The following is a 14795-nucleotide window of genomic DNA, read 5'->3' as shown; positions in this document are numbered from 1 at the left end:
TGAGCAGAGGTTTGTAGTTCTCTTTGAAGAGGCCCTTCAATTCCCTTGTTAGCTGCATTCCTAGGCATCTTATTCTGTTTTTTGCAACCTTGAATAGAAGTTTATTCATGATTTGACTCTCTGCTTGTCTGTTGTTGGTGTATAGGAATGCTTATGACTTTTGCACACTGATTTTGTATCCTGAGACTTTACTGGAGTTATTTCTCAGCTTAAGAAGCTTTTCTGCTGAGACAATTGGATTTTCTAGATATAGGATCCTGTCATTTGCAAACAAAAGCAATTTGACTTTTTCTCTTCCTATTTGAATATCCTTTCTTTCTCTTACCTGATTGCCCTGGCCAGAACTTCTAATACTATGTTGAATAGGAGTGGTGAGAGAGGGCATCTTTGTCTCGTGCTGGTGTTAAAGGGGAATGCTTCCAGCTTTTGCACACTAAGTAGGATATTGGTTGTGGGTTTGCTATAAATAGCTTTTATTACTTTGAGGTATGTTTCTTCAATACCTAATTTATTAAGAGTTTAAAAATATGGAATACTTCAAAAATTTGTGTGTCAGTCTTGTGCAGAGGCCATGCTGATCTTCTCTGTATTGCTCCAGTTTTAATCTATGTGCTGCCAAAGTGAGCACTGATCACAAGTTCTAAAAAGTGGAGATAACTGAAGAAATGTGGGTGAGAGTGAGTGTTGGATTTCATCTGCAGTAATTTTTGTATCTAGTGATATGTGATTATCTCTGTCTTTTATTCTTTAATTAAGTGGTAAAATGCATTACCGATTTAAAGTTTCAATATTCTTGTATTCTTGGGATACATAATCTGGGCAGGATATTTAATTTGTTTACAGCTCATTGGTGGACACAGTCTACTACTATTTTTCTCAGTATTTTTACATCTAATTGCTTAGAAGTGATTATCCTATCATGCTTTTCTTTTATGTATTCCATAGCTGGCTTTAGAATCTATGTGATTTATGCATAAACAATAATGAGCTCACTGGCTTTCTCCATGTTTCCTCATTCTCTTGAATATTATGTATAAGTTCAGTAACCTTCTTCGAAGTTTTGGTAGAACTTATCTGTAAAACATTCTGGATATGCCTGAAGGGAAATAAAGTTTTGCAACCATTTTAACTTCTTTACTTGTAGCAAGTTCTTCCCATTGACATAATCTTGTTCATTGTTTCACAATTACTTAAACCTCTACTGTATCTTTAGTAGCATATTTATCTGTCATAATGCTATTTTATTCTTAGTTAGCACTGCCTGTTTTATTTTTTCCTCCAAATAAACAGCTGCTTTTGGCACGCTGGGCCCTCAACAGTGGCAGCTGCCAGGTCATCGCTGGTGAGTGTTGACTCAATTGCTGTGCTCATGCAGTGTCCATCTCAGCCATCATGGCCATTTTGTGCAGGGACTCCATGAGCAAGACCTCTATGGCTGAGTGGCCTCATCCATTAAACCATCTCGTCCACCTTATTACAGTGAGCTCCATCCCCTAAAGACCCTCTGGGAGGCTTCCACATACAACCACTATCTTCATACACTCTGCCTATAGGAGGAGGTCTATGTGTACCTCTCTCCTCCACCTCCCAATTTTCCAACTCTGTTTTCTTCAAGTTGGTGACTGGCCAGCCAAGCCATGAGTCACTGCCCATGACTCATTCATTCATGCACTACTGGGGCATCATTTCACATCCTCCACCTCCCGTGGGCCTGTTTGGGTTTTGCTTCCTAGTTCCTGGCTCGACAGCCATTTCCAAAGTTGTTCTGGTGTCAGCTCCCAAGCCTACTGCTCTTGTTGTAGATTCTCCTCTTTATATGTATTTATTTCCTGGAATTTAAAAAAAATTGCACTTGTTTTTTCAATGCAGCATTTCCAAGGATGTGCAGTAGGAGCAATTCTTCTTACTGTAGATAGAATTGCTTCAAAAAACCAGAAATGTATATTTGAGTGAAGCACAGCATGCATGGAGAAAGGCGGACAACCCACAAGCGGGCAGTGGATTTTCACAAAGTGAACACTTGGGCAAACAACACCCACATCACAGTATAGCCATCGCAACCTCCCAGAAACACCTTTGGGGCCTACTTTGTCACGAACCACCCTCCCCACCCTAGAGTAGCCACTCTTGATTTTTCAGCTCCATCAAGTCGCTTTTCTAGTTAGCATTTCATCTAACTTTTCTCAAGGTTCTTAGTTTCCTTGCATTGGGTTAGAACTTGCTTCTTTAGCTAGGAGAAGTTTGTTATTACCCACGTTCAGAAGCCTGCTTCTGTCAATTCATGAAACTCATTCTCCATCCAGTTTTGTTCCCTTGCCGGTGAGAAATTGTGATCCCTTGGAGGAGAAGAGGTGTTCTGGTTTTTGACGATTTCAGCCTTTTTGTGCTGGTTTCTTCCCATCTTCGTGGATTTATCTACCTTTGGTCTTTGAAGTTGGTGACTTTTGGATGGGGTCCCTGAGTGGATGTCCTTTCTGTTGATTTGAAGGTATTTCTTTCTGTTTTTTAGTATTCCTTCTAACAAACAGGTCCCTCGGCTGCAGGCCTGCTGAAGTTTGCTGGAGGTCCACTCCAGGCCCTGCTTGCCCATGGGGCCCGCAGAACAGCAAAGATTGCTGCCTGTTCCTTCCTCTGGTAGCTTCATCTCAGAAGGGTACCTGCCAGATGTCAGCCAGAGCTCTCCTGTGTGACGTGTCTCCCGGTCAGGATAAATGGTGGTCAGGGAACCACATGAGGAGGCAGTCTGTCCCTTATCAGAGCTCAAGTGCTGTGCTGGGAGATCTGTTGCTCTCTTCAGAGCTGCTGGACAGGGATATTTAAGTCTGCTGAAGCAGAACCCACAACCACCCCTTTTCCCAGGTGCTATGTCCCAAGAAGGTAGGAGCTTTTTAAAGTAAGTCCCTGACAGGCTACCGCCTTTTTTCAGAGATGTCCTGACCAGAAAGAAGGGAGTCTAGTCACTATCTGCCTGCAGAGGCGCTGCTGAGCTGCTGTGGGCTCTGCCCAGTTGCTGTGCAAACTTCCCAGGGGCTTTGTTTACACAGGTAAGGTTAAAAGCACCTACCTGAGCCTCAGCAATGGGGGACACCCTTTCCCCTCACCGAGCTCATGTCCCAGGTTGAGCTCAGACTGCTGTGCTGGCTGTGAGGATTTCAAGCCAGTGGATCTTAGCTTCCTGGTCTTCCTGGAGGTGGGACCCGCTGAGCCAGATCACTTGGCTCCCTGGCTTCAGCTCCCTTTTCTTCAGGGGAATGACTGGTTCTGTCCCGCTGGAGTTCCAGGTGCCATGGGGGTATGAGAAAAAAAAAAAAAGAAAACTGCTGTGGCCAAAACAGCCGCCCAGTTTTGTGCTGGAAACCTAGGGAGCTGGTGTTGTAGGAACCAGAAGGAATCTCCTGGTCTGTGGGTTGTGAAGACCATGGGAAAAGAGCAGTATATGAGCAAGAGTGCTAGAGTGTCCAGAAAAGTCCCTAATGGATTCCCTTGACTAGGAGAGGGAGTTCTCTAGCCCCTTGGCTTCCCGGGTGAGCCGACACTCCACCCTGCCTCAGTTGCCCTCCTTGGGCTGCACTCACTGTCTAACCAGTCCCAATGAGATGAACCTGACCTCAGCTAGAAATGTGGAGATCATTCGTCTTCTGGCTTGCTCTCACTGGGAACTGCAAACCGGAGCTGTTCCTATTCGGCCATCTTGGCAGAAGTCCACTCTTGATTCTTAACACAGATTAGTTCTGCCAGTTCTAGTTGAATGGTATTATGTTGTCACCATCATGTCCCTGGGTCTCATCATCTTGATGTGTGTGGTCGTACCCTATTCACTCCCATGGCTGTCCAACACTGCACTTTATAATAGCTCACACTTCTCATCCCTTCACTATTGATAGATAATTGTTTCGTATCCAGATCCTACAAATCATGCTGCTATGAATAATATTTTTATATATTTTGGCACACACATACACACATTTCTATTGGTTTATAACTAAGAGTGCCATTGCTAGGTCATAGGTGAGTAGATACTTGTCTTAGTCTCTCAAAAAACAAGTTTCTAGTAGTAAACAAATAGTAGAGGAGGGTAAATCTCTTACTTTAGAAATTATTAGATAAATGAGGAAGGAATGAGAGACTTAGACTATAATAACTCTTTTGCAACCCATCATGAATTAATAGATTTAACCATTGAATAGCAATGGCAATTAATAACACAATACAAGAAAAAACGAATGTTTGGTTCTTCCTCTTGATGGAAGAACAGAATCCAGTACCATGAAACAAGTCCAAGTGAAAAAGAAATCAAGCCTGAATCTCAGCTTACCTCCATGGCCAATGACCAATTTAGAGGCAATACAGGTAATAGAAATACATATTCAACTATGCCTTGGGGAGCAATCAGCAGAATACACACTACAGGAAGCTCTACCACACAATATACATTTCAAGGAGAATCTATAGAATAAAAGAGAACAAAGCATATTTCTAAAGGTAAAACTAACTTATAATTCTAGATGATAAAATTATAAAATAGAACAAAGAAGTGATGATCATAAAAGTCAGAAGAGAAAAGAGTTTACCGCTGGGCTGGGGCAAATGATGGGACTTCCAGTTTGCCTCCCTAAACGTCTATCCCTGGTGGTTAATGGGTGTTTACTTTTTATTAAAGGACACAAATTTTAGACAGTTTTTTTTTTTCCTTTTGGAGTCCTATATTTTATTGTCTGACACAAAGGCTAATGAAAAAATAATTTATAAAGTATGGTTCCTGGTTTGGACAAAGCCTCCTCCGCATTTTCCTCTCTAGACACCGAGCACCCAGAACAACCAGCAACCCCAGGACCCCCAGCAGGGTGACCTCACTTCTAAGTGTGCATGCAGCTCACATCACCAGAGGCAATATACAGGTTTATTCCTTGACTTTTGGAAAAACCTGATAGGACACAGCTGAGGGGAAGCCTTCCCCACCGTCAACAGGCTCTTGGCCATCAGTGTAGAAGGAGCTGTCCTCACCTCTCCACAGGCGCCTTTGCAGCCAGAGCCTCTCTGCATGGAGAGTAAGGCCTGGCCCTTCCCCGAGCACGTGACATGGATCTCGCCAAAGGTAGAGATGATACTATTCCTCCCCCAGCAACCTCAGGCTTCTTTTGCTTTACAGGAAAGTTGATTCAACCTGGTCATGATTGCAGTGAGCTATGATTGCACCATAGCTCAATCATTTCCAGTGAAGAAATCCCAAGTGCAAAGGAGAGGTGGATCTTAGGGCTATGCGTGATCTGAAAAAGGAAGAGCATGGACTACCAGGTGGCGCTGCTGCACCGCTTCTTCTCCCAGGAGGTGGATGCCCAGGATGAGCTTTAAGGTGGAGAGAGGGGTGTCATTGCTCTCCCTCCAGGTTCCAAGTAAAAAGCTTTCTGCCCAGCCCATCTCGTTCTCCTTGAATCCTCAAGGCCAATGAGGACCGTCTCCTCACCTCCTTGGACTAGGCTTTTTAACACTGAAAAGTGGATGTGATTTCTAGTTTCAGCATGTCCTGGTTTATTGTGCTGCCAGTAAAATAAAATCAAAATATACATAGAATAAATAACAACTAAAATAACCATAGTGAGCAAAGGTTTACATTGTATATTTTATAGTCAAGATGTCCCTCTATGACGGGGCTGCAGTCCAGTGGTGCAATCATAGCTCACTGCAATCATGAGCTCAAGGGATCTTCCCACCTCAGCCTCCCCAATACCTGGAAATATAAGTGCTCACCACCACGCCCAGGTAAGGGTACTTATTTTTATCTCCAACTCCTGATCTTAAGTGATCCTTTTGCCTTAGTATCCTGAATTGCTGGGATTACAGGCATGAGCTGTCATCCTGGCACGTACTGTACTGACACCATCAAGATTTCCTCCTCCAAGTGTGGACACAGCAGCAGACACCCCTTGTCTCTTGGGTCAGGACACTGGATACAGTGGAATAACAGGGCAACAGAGTCACTGCAGAAAGTGCTCACATGGAGGAGGTCCAGCAGGGAGGGCCAGCTGTCCCAGGGCCACCATATTTAGGGATAACTCCTCTTTCTGGGCAGGACTGTTCTTTGATTACCTTTGTATTATAATAGTTCTGAAATCATAGGGTGATGAGACTCAAGACTGGCTAAGATTTTTTTTTTTTTCAAAAAAACCAACTCCAAGATTTGTTGATCTTTTGAATTTTTTGTGTGTCTCAATTTCCTTCAGAATTTAATTCATTCTTAACATTTCATAGTTCACTTTCAGTCAATAATGTACTAGTACCCATAAATATAGAAAACTTGCAACCATTTATCCTCTATAAAATGTTCAACTTTTATAGTATAGATATTATATGTAATATATCTATATAGGTTATAAGCCCCACAAAAAAGAACTTTTTACTTTTTCTTATCTTTAAACAACTAGATGTATATAAAGTAAGAGTAAATGAAGGGAGCAGGATAGTCTTTTGCACTTAGCTCAATATTTACCATTTTCTATCATCTTCATCTTTTCTGATAATCTCATTTTCTACCTGGTATCATTTGCCTCTAGCCTGAAGAATTTTCTTTACCAATTGTTATTGTGCAGATCTGCTGGTGACAAATTCTCTTTTCTTTTACCTGCAATATCTCTTTATTTTGCCTTTCCTTGAAGGACATCTGTGCCAGATATAAAATTCTTAGTTGACCTTTTATTCTTGCAGCACTTTAAAGACATTATTCTACTTTCTTTTGTTTGTATGGTTTCTAATAAGAAGTCATTGCTCAGGACAGGAGAAACAGAGAAACCAAAACTGGGGAAATAATGTGGTAGATCTAAAACTTATCACATCAATAATGACAAAAACCTACATGAATCAACATTCCAGTGAAGGGCAGCAATTGTGTGACTTGGTGTAAAAAAAACACAGAACCAAACTATATGCAGTTTCCAGATATGCACTTTTTTTTTTGTAACTTTTATTTTTAGTTAAGGGGTACGTGTGTATGTTTGTTATATAGGTAAACTTGTGTCATGGGATTTTGTTGTACAGATTATTTCTGTACCCATTACTACCCACCCAAGTATTAAGCCTGAGTACCCATTAGATCTTTTTCCTGATCCTCTCCTTCCTCCCACCCTCCACCCTCAAGTAGACCCCAGTGTGTGTTGTTCCCCTCTACATGTCCGTGTTTTCTCAACATTTAGCTCCCACTAATAAGTGAGAACATGTGGTATTTGGTTTTCTGTTCCTGCGTTAGTTTGCTAAGGATAATGGCCTCCAATTCCATCCATGTTCCTGCAAAGGACATGATCTCATTCTTTTTAATGGTTGTATAGTATTCTATGGTGTATATTTCCCACTTCTTCTTCCTCCTCCTCCTCCTCCTCCTCCTCTTCCTCTTCTTCTTCTTCTTCTTCTTTCTTCTTCTTTCTTCTTTTTTTGAGATGGAGTCTCACTTTGTCACTAGGCTGGAGTGCAGTGGCATGATCTCAGCTCACTGCAACTTCCGCCTGCCGAGTTCAAACAATTCTCCTGCCTCAGCCTCCCAAGTAGCTGGGACTAGAGGCACACACCACCATGCCCAGCTAATTTTTGTATTGTTAATAGAGATGGTGTTTCACTATGTTGGCCAGGGTTGTCTCCATTACTTGACCTCATGATCTGCCCCCTTCGGCCTCCCAAAGTGCTGGGATTACAGGCAGCCACATTTTCTTTGTCTAGTCTACTATTGATGAACATTTATGTTGATTCCAAGTCTTTGCTATTGTGAATAGTGCTGCAATGAACATATGTGTACATGTAAGACATGTACTTTCTTTTTTATTTAATTTATTTTATTTTACTTTTAAGTTCCAGGACACATGCAGAACCTGCAGGTTTTTTACATAGTCTGCCATGGTGGTTTGCTGCGCCTATTGACCCATCCTCTAAGTTCCCTCCCCTCAATCCCTACTCCCCAACAGGCCCTGGTGTGTGATGTCCCCCTCCCTATGTCCATGTATTCTCATTGTGCAGCTCCCACTTAGAAGTGAGAACATGTGGTGGCTGATTTTCTGTTCCTGTATTAGTTTGCTGAGGATGATGGCTTCCAGCTTCATCCATGTCCCTGAAAAGGACATGAACTCATTCCTTTTCATGGCTGTGTAGTATTCTATGGTATATATGTACCACATTATTCTAATCCAGTCTATCGTTGATGGGCATTTGGTTTGGTTTCCTGTCTTTGCTATTGTAAATAGTACTGCAATAGACATACATGTGCATGTGTCTTTATAGTAGAATGATTTATATTCCTTTGGGTATATGCCCAGTAATAGGATTGCTGAGTCAAATAGTATTTCTGGTTTTAGAGCTTTAGGGAATGGCCACACTGTCCTCAACAATGGTTGAACCAGTTTACCTTCCCACCAGCAGTGTAAAAGTGTCTCTATTGCTCCACAGCCTTGCCAGCATCTATTTTTTCTTTTTAATAATTGCCATTTTGACTAGCAAGAGATGATATGTCATTGTGGTTTTGAATCGCATTTCTCTAATGATCAGTGATATAGAGCTTTTTTTCATATGTTTCCTGGCCATGTAAATGTCTTCTGAGAAGGGTCTGTTCATATCCTCTGCCCACTTCTTTATGGGGCTGGGTTTTTTTCTTGTACATTTGTTTAAGTTCCTTGTAAACAAACATTTCATCATTCTTGTTTAAACACCTAACAGGCATCATAACTGGTGCAACACGGCAAGACAATGAAATAAAAGACCAATAGAAAGACCAGGAATGGTGGGTCATACCTGTAATCCCTGCAATTTGGGAGGTTGACCACTTGAGTTCAGGAGTTTGAGACCAGCCTGATAGTGAGATCTCATCTCTATTAAATACAAATAATTTTAAAAGAAAAAAAGATTAAAAGGAAGAAATAAATGCTTTCTTTGTCACCAGCTTCACTGAGTATGTAAAAAACACTAGGGAATTTGGAAAAAAATCTCTGAAATTAATCACCGAATTCACCAAATAGTTCATAAAATATATGTAATAAGTCACTTAGATGAACATGAAAAGATAGCAAATAATGCTAGTCATCAAAGATGTGCAAATTAAAACCATAGTGAGAAGCCACCTCACAACACCTAGAATAGGTAAAGTTAAAAAGACACGTGATAAGTCTAAATACTGGCAAGAATGTGGAAAAAATAGGAAGGTCTGATACTGCTGGTGCAAATGCAAAAAATGTTGCAGCTAATTTGTAAAGCAGTTTGGCAATTTCTTACACAGCTACCCATCCATTACCACATGACCCAACCATCCCACAAATATGTATTTATCCAAAAGAAATAAAAATGTAAGTCCACACTTGTGAGCAGTTATTTATAGTGGCTTCATTAATAACACACCCTAACTGGAGTAATTCCCATGTCTATCAACTGGAGAATAGAGAAACCAATGAGTAAACTGGGATTCCAGCAATACTGGGCAGCTGCTCAGCAAAAAAAATGAATGAATGGCATCATCTCAAACACTGCTATGCTAAGGGAGACCAAACAAAGGACTACACATGATTACATGTCCATGAAATTCTAGAAATTTCACTCTTGCAGTCACAGAAAGCAGGGCAGTTGTTGAGTGAAGGGAAGGGGTGAGAGTGGGAGGCAAGGATTAAATAAAAGGGGACATAAAGAAAGTTTTTAGGGAAAAGGAGCTGTTCTCTACAGTGCCACAATTTGAGAGTGACTGGGCAACGGGAACTGAGGGGACAGGAAGGTCTGAGGGATGAGAGGGGCAGAGAGAAGGGCTGGAGAAGCAGGAGGTGAGGAAAAGGAGATAGAGAATTCTAAAGCAGTGGAAGATCATAGGAAGGGGCTCTTTGCTTTCAGTATTTAATTCATTTTGTGGGGCTGTCTAAAAACTAATGGCTTCCTCACGATTTAAAAAAAAATTTTTTTTTTCTCCCTTAGCCTAGCAGTGTTTGAGATGATGCCATTCATTCATTTTTTTTGCTGAGCAGCTGCCCAGTATTGCTGGAATCCCAGTTTACTCATTGGTTTCTCTATTCTCCAGTTGATAGACATGGGAATTACTCCAGTTAGGGTGTGTTATTAATGAAGCCACTATAAATAACTGCTCACAAGTGTGGACTTACATTTTTATTTCTTTTGGATAAATACACATTTGTGGGACACTTGGTTACAAAAATACCAAGTGTCCGAATAAAATATGCACACTGCTTACATGTGTCTAGTTCACAAAAGCAGGCAGTGCTTGAGGGCTGGTGAAGAGCATTGGGGCTGCATGGAGCACTCACAACTTTTAGTGATGACTATAGGCTCCCGGTTCAATATACAGTAACAAACCTGCTTCTTTGTATTCAAGAGATGTTCTGGACTCACACAGGAAAACTCCAACTAGGGAATGAAGATATTTTTAAATGCAACAATCCAGAGTCACAGATCCATAGACTGGGAAAGTAAAACTTAGGAGCTTTGAGAGTTTAATTGTATTCCTGTTTTGACACAGGTCTTTTACAGATTGGAATTCTAATCATTCAGGGATTACCAGTATCGTGCTACCTAATGTATTAATAAACAAAAAGGAAACTGGTTTCTGTGACAATCTCTATCTGGTGCCTTCAGGCAAAACTTCACCAGGTTTAAAGAGAAAACCCCTGTCTCTACACCTCCATTCCCAGGGCGAGCTCACTCTCTGGCATAAAGTTCCCCGTGGTGAGCTTTCTTGCACAAAGGTCCAAGGGGAGAGGTAAGGAGTGGGAGGCGGGGAGTCCAGTTCAGGAACGGGGATTCCAGGACTAGAAGTGGTGGGGAAGGGACTGGGCGCAGCCTGGGGGTCTCTCTTTGGTTTCCCCAGACAGGTCCTTGGCCAGGACTCAGATAGACAGTGCGACAAAGAGGCTTGGTGTAGGAGAAGAGGGATCAGGACAAAGTTCCAGGTCCCAGGTGTGGGTCTCAGGGTCTCAGGCACCGAGGGGCGTGTCTGCAAGGGGGAAGTGCAGCGTTGGGGATTCCCCATTCCCCCGAGTTTCACTTCTCCCAACTTGTGTGGGGTCCTTCCTCCTGGATACTCTAGGCTTATCCCCAGTTCCCGCTCCCATTGGGTGCCGGGTTTCTAGAGAAGCCAATCAGCGTCGCCGACGTCCCGGTTCTGAAGCTCCCGGTCACCTACCTGGACTCAGATTCTCCCTAGACGCCGAGGCTGGGGTCATGGCCACCCGAATCCTCCTTCTGCTGCTCTCAGGGGCCCTGGCCCTGACCAAGACCTCGGCGAGTGAGTGTGGGGTGGGGAGGGAAACGGCCTCTGCAGGGAGGAGCTAGGGGCCCGTCCGGCGGGGGCGCTGGACCCGGGGAGCTGCCCCCACAGGAGGGTTGGGCGGTTTCAGTCCCTTCTTGTCCCCAGGCTCCCACTCCATGAGCTTTTTTGTCACCACCGTGTCCCGGCCCGGCCGCGGGGAGCCCTGGTACATCGCCGTGGGCTACGTGGACGACACGCAGTTCCTGCGGTTCGACAGCTACTCCGCGATTCCTGGAGCTGAGCCGCGGGCGCCGTGGGCGGAGCAGGAGGGGCCGGAGTATTGGGACGCCCTGACACGGAGACTCAAGGCCTGCGCACAGGCTTGCCGAGTGAACGTGCGGGACATACTCGGCTACTACAACCAGAGCGAGGCCGGTGAGTGACCCCGGCCCGGGGCGCAGGTCACGACCCCTCCCCATCCTCCACGGACGGCCCCGGTCCCACCGAGTCTCTGGGCCCAAGATCCACACCAAGTCTGCAGAACCCGCCCGTACCCTGGACCCGAGAGAGCCCCAAGGCGCCTTTACCCAGTTTCCTGTTCAGTTTAGGCCAAAATCCCTGCGGTTTGGTCGGGGCGGAGCTGGGTGTGCGGGGCTGACCACAACGGCGGGGCAGGGTCTCACACCCTCCAGATACTGTATGGCTGCGACCTGGGGCCCGATGCGCGCCTCCTCCGCGGGTACTACAGCATAGCCTACGATGGCAAGGATCACGTCTCCCTGAACGAGGACCTGCGCTCCTGGACAGCCGCAGACACAGCGGCTCAGGTCACCCAGCGCAAGTTGGAGGCAGAGAAGTATGCAGAGCAGTTGAGGGCAGAGCTGGAGGGGGAGTTCGTGGAGAGACTCAAAAGATTCTTGGAGAACGGGAAGGAGACGCTGCAGCGAGCAGGTACGGGGCGGGGGGGAGGCAGTAGGGAGCCTTCCCCATCTCCTATAGATCTCCCGGGACGGCCTCCCACGAGGAGGGGAGGAAATGGGATCAGCGCTAGAATATCGCCCTCCCTTGAATGGAGAGTGGCGTGAGTTTTCCTGAGTTTCCTCTGAGCCCCCCTCTGCTCTCTAGGACAATTAAGGGATGACATCTCTGAGGAAATGGAGGGGAAGCGGCACCTGGAATACTGATGGAGTCCCCTTTGACCCCTGCAGCAGCCTTGGGCACCATGACTTTTTCTCTCAGGCCTTGTTCTCTGTCTCACACTCAATATGTCTGAAGGTCCAGTTCCAGCTTTTCTCAGTCCCTCGGCCTCCACTCAGGTCAGGACCAGAAGTCCCTGTTCTTCTCTCAGTGACTAGAACTTTTCAAAGAATGGATTACCGCAGGTGTCTGTGTCCAGGCTGGTGTCTGGGTTCTGTGCTTCCTTTCCCACTCCAGGTGTCCTCTCCATTCTCAGGATGTTCACATGGGTGCTGCTGGAGTGTCCCATGAGAGATGCAAATTGCCTAAATTTTCTGACTCTTCCCATCAGAACCCCCAAAGACACATGTGATCCACCACCCCATCTCTGACCAAGAGGCCACCCTGAGGTGCTGGGCCCTGGGCTTCTACCCTGCGGAGATCACACTGACCTGGCAGCGGGATGGGGAGGACCAAACTCAGGACACAGAGCTTGTGGAGACCCGACCAGCAGGGGATGGAACCTTCCAGAAGTGGGCGGCTGTGGTGGTGCCTTCTGGAGAAGAGCAGAGATACACGTGCCATGTGCAGCACGAGGGGCTGCCGGAGTCCCTCACCCTGAGATGGGGTAAGGAGGAGGATGGGTAAGGAGGGAATTGGGGGGGTCACATCTCTTCTCAGGGAAAGCATGAGCCCTTCTGGAGCCTTCAGCAGGGTCAAGGCTGAGGCCTGGGGTCAGGGCCCCTCACCTTCCCCTCCTTTCCCAGAGCCTCCTTCCCAGCCCACCATCCCCATCGTGGGCATTGTTGCTGGCCTGGCTGTCCTAGGAGCTGTGGTCACTGGAGCTGTGGTCACTGCTGTAATGTGGAGGAGAAAGAGCTCAGGTACGGAAGGGGTGAGGAGTGAAGTCTGGGTTTTCTTGCCACACTGGGTATTTCAAACCCCAGGTAGAAGTGTGTCCTGCCTCATTACTGGGAAGCAACATCCGCATTTGGGCTGACCCAGCCTGGGGCCCTGTGTGCCAGCACTTATTCTTTTGGGAAGCACATGTGACAATGAAGGACAGGTGTATCACCTTGATGATTGTGGTGTTGGGGACCTGATTCCAGCATTCACGAGTCAGGGGAAGGTCCCTGCTAAGGACCAACCTTAGGAGGGTGGTTGGTCCAGGACCCACCTCTGCTTTCTTGGTGTTTCCTGATCCTGCTCTGGGTGTGTAATCATGGCTCTAGAAACTTCTCTTGGGTCCAAGACTAGGAGGTTCCTCTAAAGTCACATGGCCCTGCCTCCTACCTGCCCTTCACAGGACATTTTCTTCCCTCAGGTGGAAAAGGAGGGAGCTACTCTCAGACTGCATGTAAGTAGGGGGCAGGAATGTGGAAGAAGTCACCTACCCCATAATTCCTCCTGTCCCACATCTCCCACATGCTCTGACCAGGTCCTGTTTTTGTTCTACCCCAGGCAGTGACAGTGCCCAGGGCTCTGATGTGTCTCTCACGGCTTGTAAAGGTGAGATCCTGGGGGTCCGAAGTGGGTACGGGGTAAGGCAGAGGGGAAAGGACTGTGTAATGGTGATTCTTTGATTGGGACGTTTTGTGTGTGTGGTGGGCTGTTCAGAGTCTCATCACTTACCATGACTGACTGAATTTGTTCATGACTGTTGTTTTCTGTAGCCTGAGACAGGTGCCTTGTGTGGGACTGAGATGCGGGATTTCTTCACGCCTCCTCTGTGTGACTTCAAGAGCCTCTGGCATCTCTTTCTGCAAAGGCATTTGAATGTGTCTGCGTCCCTGTTTGCATAATGTGAGGAGGTGGAGAGACAGCCCACCCCGTGTCCACCATGACCCCTGTCCCCACGCTGACCTGTGTTCCCTCCCTAGTCATCTTTCCTGTTCCAGAGAGGTGGGGCTGGGTGTCTCCATCTCTGTCTCAACTTCATGGTGCACTGAGCTGCAACTGCCTACTTCCCTGTGGAAAACAAAAATCTGAATATAAATGTGTTTTCTCAAATATTTTCCATGAGAGGTTGATGAGTTAATTAAATAGGTCAATTCCTAAAATTTGAGAGAGGAAATAAACACTTGAGAACCTTCCAGAATCCACGTTTGCTGTGATGAGTCTGTTGCAGGTGGGGATGGAGAAGGCTGTGAGGAGCCGAGTGTGGACGGGGCCTGTGCCCAGTTGCTGTTGAGTCCATCATGGGCTTTATGTGGTCAGTCCTCAGCTGGGTCAGCTTCACTGCTCCATTGTCCTTGTCCCTTCAGTGAAAACTTATCCCACTGGAGCTGTGACCACAGAGGCTCATACATTGACCAGGGCGGACCCTGCACGAGGGAGTCTCTGTGTTTCTGAGACAAATTTTCAGACCCATTCAGCTCCTGCCCTCCTTCTAGGGCTCCTGTTC

At 45.8% G+C, this 14795-nt stretch overlaps 1 protein-coding gene and 1 non-coding gene across 8 annotated transcripts; one reads left to right on the top strand and one right to left on the bottom strand.

Annotated features, from left to right (window-relative positions):
- Nucleotides 1-521: 521 nt before the first annotated feature.
- Nucleotides 522-628, bottom strand: LOC119469950. The gene has a single exon (XR_005198815.1). It is a non-coding gene; the product is annotated as a U6 spliceosomal RNA (small nuclear RNA).
- Nucleotides 629-10943: 10315 nt separating this feature from the next.
- LOC108298843 (class I histocompatibility antigen, Gogo-C*0202 alpha chain-like) lies at nucleotides 10944-14489 on the top strand. Of its 7 annotated transcripts, none has more exons than XM_017521398.2 (8): nucleotides 10944-11251; nucleotides 11381-11650; nucleotides 11891-12166; nucleotides 12831-13019; nucleotides 13159-13275; nucleotides 13696-13748; nucleotides 13853-13900; nucleotides 14065-14489. In XM_017521398.2, the coding sequence occupies exons 1-8, from the start codon at nucleotides 11188-11190 to the stop codon at nucleotides 14191-14193; spliced, it is 1146 nt and encodes a 381-aa protein (XP_017376887.1). In that variant the 5' UTR covers nucleotides 10944-11187; the 3' UTR covers nucleotides 14194-14489. The 7 variants fall into 7 exon arrangements, with proteins under 7 accessions (XP_017376887.1, XP_037591829.1, XP_037591828.1 ...); XM_037735901.1 differs by having other exon boundaries at nucleotides 10957-11251; nucleotides 12744-13019; nucleotides 13716-13748; nucleotides 13853-13897; nucleotides 14063-14489; XM_037735900.1 differs by having other exon boundaries at nucleotides 10957-11251; nucleotides 12744-13019; nucleotides 13698-13748; nucleotides 13853-13897; nucleotides 14063-14489.
- The last annotated feature ends 306 nt before the right edge of the window (nucleotides 14490-14795 follow it).

The sequence above is a fragment of the Cebus imitator genome, unplaced genomic scaffold, assembly GCF_001604975.1.
Source record: "Cebus imitator isolate Cc_AM_T3 unplaced genomic scaffold, Cebus_imitator-1.0 Scaffold1131, whole genome shotgun sequence".
In the NCBI taxonomy this organism is placed as follows: Eukaryota; Metazoa; Chordata; class Mammalia; order Primates; family Cebidae; genus Cebus; species Cebus imitator.
The sequence above is the reverse complement of the archived record's forward strand: the minus strand, read 5'-3'. Positions and strand labels throughout refer to the sequence as shown.